General features: G+C 42.8%; 1 protein-coding gene across 1 annotated transcript; it reads left to right on the top strand.

Moving 5' to 3' along the window:
• The first annotated feature begins 729 nt into the window (after window positions 1-729).
• Window positions 730-12,986, top strand: ACTA2 (actin alpha 2, smooth muscle). Its single transcript, XM_037399155.1, has 9 exons — window positions 730-829; window positions 3,434-3,605; window positions 5,353-5,481; window positions 6,812-6,922; window positions 7,391-7,475; window positions 7,567-7,728; window positions 7,964-8,155; window positions 9,953-10,134; window positions 11,503-12,986. The coding sequence occupies exons 2-9, from the start codon at window positions 3,477-3,479 to the stop codon at window positions 11,644-11,646; spliced, it is 1,134 nt and encodes a 377-aa protein (XP_037255052.1). The 5' UTR covers window positions 730-829; window positions 3,434-3,476; the 3' UTR covers window positions 11,647-12,986.
• Window positions 12,987-13,063: the final 77 nt, after the last annotated feature.

The following is a 13,063-nucleotide window of genomic DNA, read 5'->3' as shown; positions in this document are numbered from 1 at the left end:
ACGAAGAATTTGAGATGTGAGTTTATGACAATCCAGACTTGTTGCCATCGGTGGAATAGCATTAGGGCGATGCCGGCCTGCAGGTCCTAGGGTTTTAAAAGTAAGCTGACAAACAGAATGGATCCAAACCCACTGCAATGCAAAGGTGGTCACAGCAATCTTTTTAACAGAACATTTTCACAACCTTCAAAGACTTCACTGTGAACCCTATACAACAACAAGTACTTTTCCCACTACCCTTAAGTCCATGGGCAATATTTAGCATACAAGCAAAATGCCAAGCTTTTAAAGAGACTTTGTATCAAAATTCAGCAGCTGTTTAGCTTGCCAGGAATGTTTTCATTGTTTTTTGTCACAACCTTTAATGAAAGCAAAGTGTTTCTTTAAAAACACTTTCCCTATTGTAAATGACTGCTCTTCCAATTTCTCATTCTGCCTCTTGGAGGCCTGGACCTCTCTTGTTTGAACTTATGCTCCTTCTGCCAGAGGGTGTCTATTGTGGGCACACTTCATCTCTGTATTTTAGCAACTCCCCTGAAGTTTTAGAGTGTTTATCTTGCACAGCTGAAAGCCTCCTCCTGTTTCTTGAGCTCTATGCTGGAATGCTGTGGAAGAGACCCAGGGCCTGTGGCCACACAGATTAGAGTTTTTTTGTAATAAGGTCCCTATATGGTTTGGTTAGAGACTTCAGCCCTGTCTCTGTCTGTCTCTGCTCCTTGTTTGGGAGGCTAGTGGGAGGAGAAGAGCTGAAGGGGCTATATAACCCCGGAGCTTTCAGATACGGAGTGCACCATCCCAGAGCAGCTATCCCCAGCCAAGCACTGTCAGGGTAAGTGGCACTGAACCAGTAGCGTGATTTACAGATTGCTGGGGGACTTCAGTTAAACAATGTCAAATGCAAGCTATTCAGGAGGATGTACTGCTGTGCTGTAGCTTGCTTAAGCAAACTTACTTATTAGAATGTAATTGATAAAATGCTTGTAATATCTTTACTGAGTTGTCTTGATTTTATAATGTTTCTAAAAGGGAAAGAAAAGTTCTGCCTGATGATTTTGCTGATTCCACCAGCACTTCAGCAATTGTATACAGACACAGTCTGTGTAATGCCACAGATGGAATTATAGCTGTATTCGTGTTTAAATGAACCCGTGTGACCTCGGGGTGTTAGTCTGAGACAGAACTGAGTTCCTGAAGGGGTATGTAGTGGTGTTTCTCAACAGGATTGGTTCAGTGCTGTTAACTCTGTAAGGTGACGTGAGTGTTTTGGGGAATGTGTCTGTGAGAAGAGCTGGAAGTGTGTGAATTGGCGGTGTCTAATGGGGTACAATGATGATGTGTGTGTATTCATCCTTGCCTCCATTTATTTGAAACTACTGTTCTGTAAAATGCCAAACATTTCATTAAGGAACAGGCTGCACGCAGTATTTTCTTGTGGGGCTGGAGTTCTCTTAGTAGTTTATTTTGAAGATTGGTAAGGTGCTTGGTTATCTTTAGATGTAAAGCAGGTAGAAGAAAGAGGCTAAGTACCATATTAATTACTTGGGAGAAAATTTTCCGTTCTTCCACAGTACTGAGTGGCATTTGCTGTTGTAAGATGTTGCTACTGTATGCCATGGCAGTCCTGAGCTGTAACTCACTGGCTGGCAGCAGAGCACCCTTGTCTGAAATCATTTAACTTTGATTTTTCAACTTTTTGTGCTTTATTACTAAATATGGTTTTCATTTAGAGTCCACTAAGCTCAGAAATGTAGCCTTTCCTGCCCCCTTCTTTCCCCTCCCCCAAGTGATTTTTGGCATTTAGCTGCATTGGTTTGAGCAACCCCCCTGACCTCGAACTCTGTTCCAAAAACAGACGCCTGAAAAGCCTATTTCCTAATTAGGAAATGGTTTGTCCAAACCAGCCCGTTCATTCATGTTAGATAACAATTGTACCCCATTCAGTAAATGTTTGAATATAAAGAGCCTGTTTTCCCAGGAGCTTAATAACAATTGCAACCTACTTTCCTTTCCCAATAATAAAGAAAAAATATCTGGACTACATCAAGTTAGGATTTCCCTGTCCTTGTCTTCTCCTGGAAGCTATGCCCACACAGCCTGCAGGAGTGGGGCTGCAGCTGTCTCTTGTGGCTCCCTGGCTGGGGAGAGACACAGGAATTCAAATGAAGGATTCTGGAGAACGGTCCATGCTTGTTCCGTCCATTGTAGAGCCTAAACAGATTGGGGGCTTCCTTGCTCGTTGGCCATGGCTTTTGCTGAGCCCGTTGCCACTCTGTTCTGCACTCCTGTGGCAGAAGTTTTTGGAGGCTGCATGTGGAGCCAGCTGGTCTGTGGATGACAGCCATCTCCTTTAGCTGTTAACACATTACAGTTTGTTGAACTCTGCATGGAAGCCCAGGCTCACAGCTAGCCAAGTGATTCCCTACCACGCTATAAATTGTGAGCAAATAGTTCTTCTTGAGCCCTGGTATTCAGTGCTTGTTTCTCTATTTGACTTTAATACAAAGCCTTCAAAGCATTTTTATTATCCGTATTATCTTCCTGTTGCCAGGGGAGGAAAACAATTTCTTTTTACTGAGACAAGGAGCCAACATGAATTAGTCTGCTACTTTACAAATACAGTTTATTAGGTGCTTTGAAATGATGTTAGAGCATACTCTATGGCCTGTTTTTAAATTACATACTGTCCCTGACTTCGTTGTAAAGTTGTTTTTTCTGAGTAACTAAGGGAGGGCTGGAATAGGCTTTTTTCTTTATTCTTATCCTCCCCCTTAATTGGGAGCATTTCTTCTCTTTTAAGAGGTTAAATGTAAACTTAATTGGCCATCTTCATCCAGTGGGTTAATATCTGCATCTGCAAAGCACCCTGGTATGTTCATAGCATTTAATGTGACTAGTTATTGGGAAGCCCAAGACTGAACGGGGAAGTCTGAAGTGCTCCTACCTTTGACAGCTTTCCACATATGTCAGGATTTTGCCAGGGTGATAGAAAAGTGGGGCAAGTTGTGCTGAATCCAGTGCAAAGGGATCTTTGTGTTTGCAGCTGTCAGTCTAGCATTCGCTTTTATCTTACACCCACCCGCAGCCGTGGATTTCTGTGACCAAATTTAGATGAACATTTGCTGCTCCCTGGTCTGTCTGCCCGTGCCACAGGACTGGAAGTTTCCCGTGTAATCCCCTAGATAATCTCTAGTGCATACAGCCCTCCAGCAGACGTGGTTGAAACCTCTTGTGATTTCAAAAGGCGGCATGTTCCCTCCTGTGGCCCCGCAGGCCTTGTAATTGCCCATCTGCTGCCGTACCTCCCTTTGCTGGGGCTGGTTGCTTTCATGTAGCCATCTCTGTCTTCAAAGGTGGCTCTGCTACCAGAGTATGGGGTTTGGTTTTGGTTGGTTGTATTATATTTTTTTTAAACCCTTTTCTGCTGTTTTCATAGGGCTGTTTTCTGTCTGGAGAGCCTGAGGACGTTGACGTAGAAGATGTGTGAGGAAGAGGACAGCACTGCCCTTGTTTGTGACAATGGGTCGGGACTCTGTAAAGCCGGCTTTGCTGGGGACGATGCTCCAAGAGCAGTGTTCCCTTCCATTGTGGGTCGTCCCAGGCACCAGGTGATGAACTGCTTTGCTTATTCCATACTGGGCTTGTAGAAGGCTTTGCTGCCCCATCCCCAGCAATCCGCCCCAGGACTGCCTTTTCCTGTCTCTGGGGCTAGCCCAGCCCTGGGTGATCAGTGTAACATGGTATTTACAGGCAGAATGAGTCCAACGTTGCACTCACCTGAGTCAAAGCAGGTGTCTTGCCTTGTGAAAATTTTGACTGCTCTGAAACCTGATGATAGGTGATGAGTGAAAAACTGGAGGAGGAGGAAGTTTTCAGTCAGTTTCCTAATAACCTTCCTGGCTTTATTAATTTAGCTGTATCACAAATAGGCACCTGTCTAGGGTTGAGTTTCTTTAGCTTCAAGGTTTACAGTTGAGTATACGATGCATTCCGCTCAATTTTAATAATTTGCAAAATACATTTATTATCCAAGCTGTTAAATATGGAGAGTTTCTGACCTAGATCATCATTACCATGAACTAGAGCAGCTTGGCCAGGCTACAACAAACTAATCCACCTAATTGCCTCTGTGCCCGTCTGAGGCCCTGGTGAAGTGGGAAGAGGTAAAGTGGTTGTAAGATCCGGAACTTTATATACCCAGCAAATGCTTTTTAAGTTCTTCAGAGCTGGAGAAATGTCTGCCTGCCAGTATAGCAGCTGGGGCTGAAGGTCTAACTGGGGCCTCTGGGCATTACCATAATTAAAAAAACATATTCAAATGCCAGCTTCTGTAGATAGTGTAAATGATATTAATTGTTCAAAACCAAGCCATACAGTAACAGTGGAAACAAGTACAGATTTCTAGAACCTTTCTTTCCTGATCATGTATCACAGATAGTATTAGTCCCTTAAGAGAAGGGGCACCCTCTAAAAAATTGCAAATCCAGGTTGCCTGTTTTTGAGATGGAGAGTTAGAGATGCCAAGGTTTGGACTCTGTAATGACTAAGTTCTGGTAAGTGTATTATGCGCTCAAAGCATCCGACTTTATACTGTTTTTTCCTCAGTGTTTCTGACTTCAACACAGAGACTAGTGTGTATCCAGAGTAGTTTCCAGCTTCTGGAACATGGACCATTTCTACAGGATCCATGAAAATACCTTAAAAAAGAAGCATGTACCAGTAGGTTTAAATTGTCTGTCTCTAATGACAATATTATAGTGTTCAAAAAGACTAAAATTGTTGGAATTTAAGCCTTGGGAAATATAAGGTGTGTATTGCTCCATCCTGACCCTTAGATGGCACAGCATCACTTTCTGCTTTTACTCTGCTTCATTATAGCTTAGCAGACAGTTCATCCCTCGATAATAACAAACATTAAAACAACCCTATTTTTTCCACTTACTTAGCATTGTAACTGTATGGATTGTTATTACATTCATGTATGTAATGTATGTCGGGGGGTTAATGTATGTCACCCACAACGGCACCCACCGCCCCCCAGACTCGCCTGCCGGCCTAGGAAGGCCCACCCACCCCCCACCCAGCATGGCACCCACCACCCCCCGACTCATTTTTACAATTACATACATGTAATACATGTATGAAAATTACAGTTTCCATAAACCCTAGTGGAAACGTGAATTAAACTTTTAATTTTGGCAATTAAAGAGCAATAAGGAATTCTCCATTCATTTGTATTTGTAAAGTATTTTGCAACTAGTGTAACTGGTGACTGGATTTATTTCACAGCTGATGTTCTGTCTACTTTGTGACACTTCTCTGTGAGATGCTAACTCCATTTGTGTTATTTTATAGGGTGTGATGGTTGGTATGGGTCAAAAAGACAGCTATGTAGGTGATGAGGCTCAAAGCAAGAGAGGAATCCTGACCCTGAAATACCCCATAGAGCACGGCATCATTACAAATTGGGATGACATGGAGAAGGTATTTCAGCTTTGAAAAGTTTATGTGTGTCACTAGTAAATGGAACTACTTGAACCAAATGTTTACAGAATGCACACTAAATTTATAGATTAAATCATCATGCTATCAAGTATGTTTTAATGAGAAGCTTGTTAACAGCACAGGCTACTGTGCATTTGAGGCTGAAGTATCACTAGGAGTATATAAAAATAGTTATTGGGAGCCCAGTCTGATCTATAAATCTTTGCTAATTACTGGGGGGTGGGGAAGGGAATAAAGGAAAGAAAAGGAATATCCTCAATTTGCTAGTAAGGAAATGGAATTTATGAAGGTATCTGTTTCTGCAAAATTGCAAAGCTTGTATGTAATTCTGATGTGAAGGGCACTGTTTACATACGTACTTTTTAATGCTTGAAAGATTAGCAATATTGTAGTGCAATGCATCCATTTCAGAGCCAATATCTGGATGAAAGGCTTCCAGAACCATGTTTGTAGTTATAGTCGGTATGTTTGATACAATCTCTAAGATGCTATCTCTGTTTAATGTTGTGCTGTGGAAATAGGGCTATTTGGAACAGTCAGCACATCACAACACGCTGCAAGTGTGTGCAATCACACAGGACTTACTGACTCTCATAGCATTGTAGTCTTACTTGGAGGCAAAACCTTTTAGATGCCTAACATATCAACCAGTCCCTAATCACCACCACTTGAAAGCAAGCTTAGAAAAAACTTCTTGGCCTTTAGAAAGTCTCTGGTGGTTTTACTTCTTATTGGTGTATTAACCTCTTCATGGCAGTCCACTTGGCCTCCGATTTTTATAGCTGGTAGGAGCGAGTTGAGTGGAGGTGATAAAGACAAGTTGACTTTCAGCCTCACAAACCATTTGCCTTTATCTCTTTTTATGAATTCCTGGGCTGGCCTTTACAAACCAAAAGACGAAATGCTTCAAGAGACCCGTTATCTATTGAACTCTACTATGCAGATCTGCATATATTCTAGAGTTGTTCTGGAACTGTTTCACTTTCAATGATTGTTGAAATAATAGTGTTGCTGGAACCACGTCTGTCCTGCTCTGTCTGTTCTGCCATAAGAATAACCTATTTATTTTCATTAACTTATGTGTCCTTCAGATAAGTGATATATTACCAGCAGTAAAACCTGAGAAGAGTGCTTTTCGTTCTATGGTTACTTTGGTAATCTCTACGAAGGCAGTAAGAACTGCATGAGGAACATTACTAGCCTATCACTAGGGCTGTAAGCAGAGTGCTGGCGCACAATACCTGTCTGGAAGTGATTGAGTTGCTGGCTGATGGTGTTTCTTTCCTTTGGCTTGCCCCTTTGCCTTCAGATCTGGCATCATTCTTTCTATAATGAGCTCCGTGTTGCACCTGAAGAACACCCAACTCTGCTGACTGAAGCACCACTGAATCCCAAAGCCAACCGAGAGAAGATGACCCAGGTAAGCTTACATTACAACTCTGTGAATTCAACAGGATGTGAACTTCCATCATTTCGGTTAGTCATGCTACTGGCAGTCTCTTGGTTATGGAAGATGGAAAGTGCATAGTGGCTGCCTGTCATAGTTGCATATTACTACATTTACTTTAGAGAAATCAGTGTAATGGCTGTGAGTACTGCAGTCTGTCCAAGCTTTGTGTCATCTTAATCTGTTTTTATGCCCAGGCCTATTACAAAATTATCTTTAATCTATGCACGTATCTGTATTCATACATTAAAGGTACAGGCCAGATACAGGGAGATGTCTTAGAGGACCAAAATTTTTTTATTTAGATTTTGTATTTTCCTTCCTTGTTATTACCAACCATCAAGAAATATGAAAATCTTATCTTCTCCCTTTCCTTCAGTAAATAGCTTCAACTAGGCTAAAAGCCCTAGCGTTAAGGCAATTCTTTTAATTGCATTTCAGATCATGTTTGAGACTTTCAATGTGCCAGCTATGTATGTAGCTATTCAAGCCGTCCTGTCCCTCTATGCTTCTGGACGTACCACAGGTAGGCCTCTGGGGAACACGACACAGACGTTTGAAATAGTTAAGTGTGTTGATGTGCACCTGGGAATGCATCGTGTGTTATCTTCTCAAAGGGATTGTGCTTGACTCTGGGGATGGTGTCACCCACAACGTGCCAATTTATGAAGGCTATGCCCTGCCACATGCCATCATGCGCCTGGACCTGGCTGGCCGTGACCTGACAGACTACCTCATGAAAATCCTGACAGAACGTGGCTACTCCTTTGTGACCACTGGTAAGGACACATGGCTGACTGAGGAGGAAAATTGTTTAATGTGCAGTGTTTCTAGTGGCCTTAGGAGGACTAACATAGGTTCTGCAGTTGAAGGAAGGAATCCAACAGGAAGGTCCCCTGCAAGACTAGCAGAGGATTTATTTAAAAAATGGAGGGGTGTCGGAGGATGTTCCAACTTGTCAGCATGTCTAGATCTTTCTTGAATGCTGTTCTAAAGATTGAATTCTCTTGACAGCGGAGCGTGAAATTGTCCGTGACATCAAGGAGAAGCTGTGCTATGTGGCCCTGGACTTTGAAAATGAGATGGCCACTGCTGCCTCTTCCTCGTCTCTAGAAAAAAGCTATGAGCTTCCTGATGGTCAGGTGATCACTATTGGAAATGAACGCTTCCGCTGCCCGGAGACCCTCTTCCAGCCATCTTTCATTGGTAGGTTGAATGATTGTTCTGCCCTGGTAAACTGCACATAAACATCAAGTCCTTATTTTCTTTTGGTTGTGTCCTACTGCTAATTCACCCAGACCTGTACCCAAGTACCTCCTAGCACCCACATAATCTTTTAGAACAGCACTATTAATATGGTGGGGGGAACTTCACATCAAACAATAAGGAAAAATAAACCCTGCATGTTTATTCCTGGCTTCTGGCATTGGGCCTGTGCTATTTTGTATGTTATATGGTTGGCTACTATGAGAAGTGTGGCCACAAAGTCACTTTTCTAAATAGCGTGAGGATTGATCTCTTACGACAAGATGACCTGCCTAGTGGATGAGGGAAGGCCTGTGGATGTTGTCTACCTGGACCTTCATAAAGCCTTTGACACCATCTCCCACAGCATTCTCCTGGAGAAACTGGCTGCTCATGGTGTGAACGGGTGTGCTCTGGGCTGGGTAAAAAGCTGGTTGGACAGCCGAGCCCAGAGAGTGGTAGTAGATGGAGTTATATCCTCAGTGCCGGGTCCTGCACTGGGGTCACACCAGCCCCACGCAGCGCTACAGGCTGGGGCAGAGCGGCTGGGAAGCTGCCTGGTGGGAAAGGACCTGGGGGTGCTGGTTGAAGGCCAGCTGAACATGGGCCAGCACCATGCCCCGGTGGCCAAGAAGGCCAAGAGCATCTGGATTGTGTCCAGGGAAGGGCAATGAAGCTGGTGAAGGGTCTGGAGCACAAGTCTGATGAGGAGCAGCTGAGGGAACGGGGGCTGTTTAGTCTGGAGAGGAGGGGGCTCAGGGGGGACCTTGTTGCTCTCTACAACTACCTGACAGGGGCTGTAGGCAGGTGGGGGTTGTTTTTTTTCTCCCAGATAACAAGTGACAGGACAAGAAGAAATGGCCTCAAGTTGTGCTAGAGGAGGTTTAGATTGGATATTAGGAAAAACTTTTTCACTGCAAGGGTGGTGAAGCATTGGAACAGGCTGCCTAGGGAGGTGCTGGAATCACCATCCCTGGAGGCGTTTAAAAAACGGGTAGATGTGGTGCTTAGGGACGTGGTTTAGTGCTGGACTTGGCAGTCCTGGGTGAACAGTTGGACTGGATGATCTCAAAGGTCTTTTCCAACCTGAATGATTCTATGACTGTAGTTTGAATATGCTTGCTGGGAGGTAATGGGGTGGGAGGGCAGGAAGCAATACTATTATTTTTCAAAAAGATTGATCCAAATCCGTGGTTCATCACGTTTGCAGAGCAGAGCCAAGACAAGGACTTGCTAATCAACAGCCATGAAGGCAGATTTGCAATGAGGTCACACAGAAATCCAGTGTTAGTTCTGCCAATCAGCAGAATTTCAGCTCAGATATAAAGTAGTTGCATACTTAGACGTATCAGGGCATATTTTGACCGTTCTGTCTCTGAGCTGGCTTTATTTAAAAAAAAAAAAAAAAAAAAAAGAAGAAGAAGAAAAAGAAAAAAAAGAAAACAAATGATTCTAAGACCATATAAGGAATTCTTAAGACATTTGAGATTTGCCTGCAAAACCCCAGTGGAAACTTTACTATGCCACACGCCCAGCTTTCTTTTTAAGGAGTTGTGTGTGTAAGGGGAGAGAGGAGGGCTGTACACTAACGAGCTCCTAAGCAAAGAATTTAGGCAGTTGCAGAATGGCTTTCCAGATTTCCATGGCTCTGAAGACTGATGTCTCCCAAAGAGACACTGAAGTTCCCATTGTCAGTTTTGTTAACAGTTTTAAGCTGCTGTGCGGAGTTGCCTCAGTGTTCTTCTGTACCTTCTCCAGGCATGGAGTCCGCTGGCATTCATGAAACCACTTACAACAGCATCATGAAGTGCGACATAGACATCAGAAAGGATCTGTACGCTAACAACGTGTTGTCTGGAGGCACGACAATGTACCCGGGGATTGCAGACAGGATGCAGAAGGAAATAACTGCTCTGGCTCCCAGCACTATGAAGATCAAGGTATGGTGCAATCATTTGTAGACTGTTTGAGCTGGTATGTACAAAGTCCTCAGAAATCTAGTGAGACATGGCAACGCTTTACAAAGTGCGTGCTTTGTACATATTTTGAGTCATGTTTGTGCCTTCTAGCAAATAATCACCACCGGGTACCTTTTTTGCTGGAAGAAGCAAGCCTTCTGTCCTCTCATTTCCTTGTGCATGGTGAATTCTGCAAACTGCCCTAACATGCCCAAAGAAGAATAGCATGGACCCAGCAGCACAGACTTTATTCTGGGGCTATATGTGAGCTTTTTCAGCCCTTTTTAGTTGATGAAGATGGGAGAGTAGAAATGCTGGTTTTGTCCTTGGCCTGTAAGTACAGGAAAAAGCGAGCCTCTGGCAAACCCATCTTCCTTCTGCGGCTTCAAATCTTCTGTTCCTTGCTTTACAAAATTTTTATCAGTTATACCAATAAGAGTGCTCCAAGCCCTCCTCAGCTGTCATTGTATGTTTCCAGAGCAATTGTATCACCTTTTGTCATATGCAGCCATGATGAATACACAGATGCACTACTCTTACTGGGCAGCCTGACTCGGGCAGAAAAATTGAGGATTTATACTCGGGCTTAAATTAATTACACTTTAACTTTACTGATTGCACCAGATTGGCTTACTATAATGCCAGGGATGACGCTAGCATGTGTAGTTACAGTGTTTTCATTAATACCAAGTATCACCGTGTTGTGGTTTAACCCCAACCAGCAACTAAGCTGCTCACACAGCCACTTGCTCGCTCTCCCCAGTGGGATGGGGGTGAGAATCAGAAGAGTAAAAGTGAGAAAACCTGTGTGTTGAGATAAGAGACAATTTAATAGGTAAATCAAAAGCCGTGCACCCAAGCAAAGCAAAACAAGGAATTCATTCACCACGTCCCATTGGCAGGTGGGTGTTCAGCCATCCCCAGGAGGGCCGGGCTCCATCACATGCAACGGTAACTCGGGAAGACAAACGCCATCACTCCGAACGTCCCCCTCCTCCCTTCTCCTTCCCCCTAGTTTATATGCTGAGCATGGCGCCATATGGCACAGAATATCCCTTTGGTCAGCTGGGGGCAGCTGTCCCAGCTGTGTCCCCTCCCGACTTCTCGTGCACCCCCAGCCCCTCGCTGGTGGGGCGGGTGAGGAGCAGAAAGGGCCAGTAACAAAAACATCCCTGTGTTACCAATGTTGTTTTCAGCACAAATTCAGAACACAGCCCCATCTTAGCTACTATGAAAAAAAGTACCTCTATCCCAGCCAAAACCAGCATACGCTGCTTCAGTATTTTTGTATAATAAATGCGTTTTATTCACAGCAGACAATTGTACTTAATGCTGCTCTTCCTTTAACAGATCATTGCTCCTCCTGAACGTAAGTACTCTGTCTGGATTGGAGGCTCTATTCTTGCTTCCCTGTCTACTTTCCAGCAGATGTGGATCAGCAAACAGGAATATGATGAAGCTGGCCCATCCATTGTTCACCGCAAATGCTTTTAAATTGCTTTATCTTTGTATGTGTCCTTAGTGTATTACTGTGAATGTATTCAGGAAAATACATTCTTATAATTTCATTCCATAAATCCTTCATCGTAATTACTCTAATTAGTTCGGTACTGTGTATTTTTTGGAATAAATTTTAAATATGATCTGAAATTGCTGCTCCTATTTAAAACAAAAAACCAAAAAACCAAAACTAAACAAACCAAACCACAACCAAAAAACCAACCCACGCGTTTGTGGAGGTACCGTTACAGCGGGTTTGAAGCTCCATCTCGTGACAGGGGTCTGTTACTACGCTACGCCGGGCTTCATAGAAAAAGCGGGAACCCTTTGCTCCGTGACACCAATGCTAGAAAATGCTCAGCTATCAGGCTGCACGTTTTCACAGTTGAGCCTCAGAAAACATTTTAGTCTGCGAACAGAACCAGCCTTGATTTTTCAAAAATTCTGGCCAGTACCAAAGGAGCATAGCATCTGTTTGGTATCAGGATGAGCATATGCACTCTCTCCTTTGCATCTGCTCTACCCAGAAATATTATCTATCCACATCGCTTCTTAATTCATAGCTGTCATGCTGGGAAAGGTAATCTCTTACTACGTGTGGCCTAGAGGTGTGTGATGTATACTACAACAGTTCAGTGTGTTTTCTTAAAAAAAACAAAACAAACCCTAAACCAAACCTGTTCCTTTGGGAGCATATCTAAACACTAGTGTTAGATTGAACACATGATTTCCTACCATATGCCCTCAAGATAAGTGCAGCCTATTATTTTTATGTTGTGATTATAAGGGTAATTAAGCTGGCTTAATACACTTTTTCTTCAGAACATTTTTTTGGGGGGGTGTAATGTAATCAAAGTAGATTAAATAATAAATAATTTAGATAATTTTCTCTTTCTGTGATTTTTCTGATTCCATTTATAGTCTTAAATATATCAAAACTAATACTCAACTAGAATAATACTGTCTTAGAAGTATATATAGGAATAAATAATTCATTGAAACAGACCTGGGAAAGGTCAGTTCTAAGGAACTTGTTGCCATGTGTATTCAGTACTGTGTAGGTTAAAGAATGCTATTTATTTTTGTTACCTATTTTTCTGTCTAAACTCAGTAATTTACCTCACTTGCCTGTTACTCATTATCTTTCAAACTACAAGCTCTTTGTAACAGCACCTGTTATTTACCATGTCTGCATAACCCCTGGGTTCCAGATCTTGTCCAGCTGCTGACTGTTAGCACATGTTCCAAACCTTTTTTGTACTAACCTTATTATTTAAAGTTTAGGTCATCGAGGTTCTTGGAACAGACACTAAATAAACTCTTGTAAGAGCAAATAACTTTGTATGATTTTTCCTTCTAACTCTATCTAGATATTTTTATCTAACTCCAGCTAGATCCCTTTCAGGATAAG

Source organism: Falco rusticolus, chromosome 9, assembly GCF_015220075.1.
Source record: "Falco rusticolus isolate bFalRus1 chromosome 9, bFalRus1.pri, whole genome shotgun sequence".
Classification (NCBI taxonomy): domain Eukaryota; kingdom Metazoa; phylum Chordata; class Aves; order Falconiformes; family Falconidae; genus Falco; species Falco rusticolus.
Note: the sequence above shows the minus strand (reverse complement) of the source record. Positions and strands in the feature narration are given on the sequence as shown.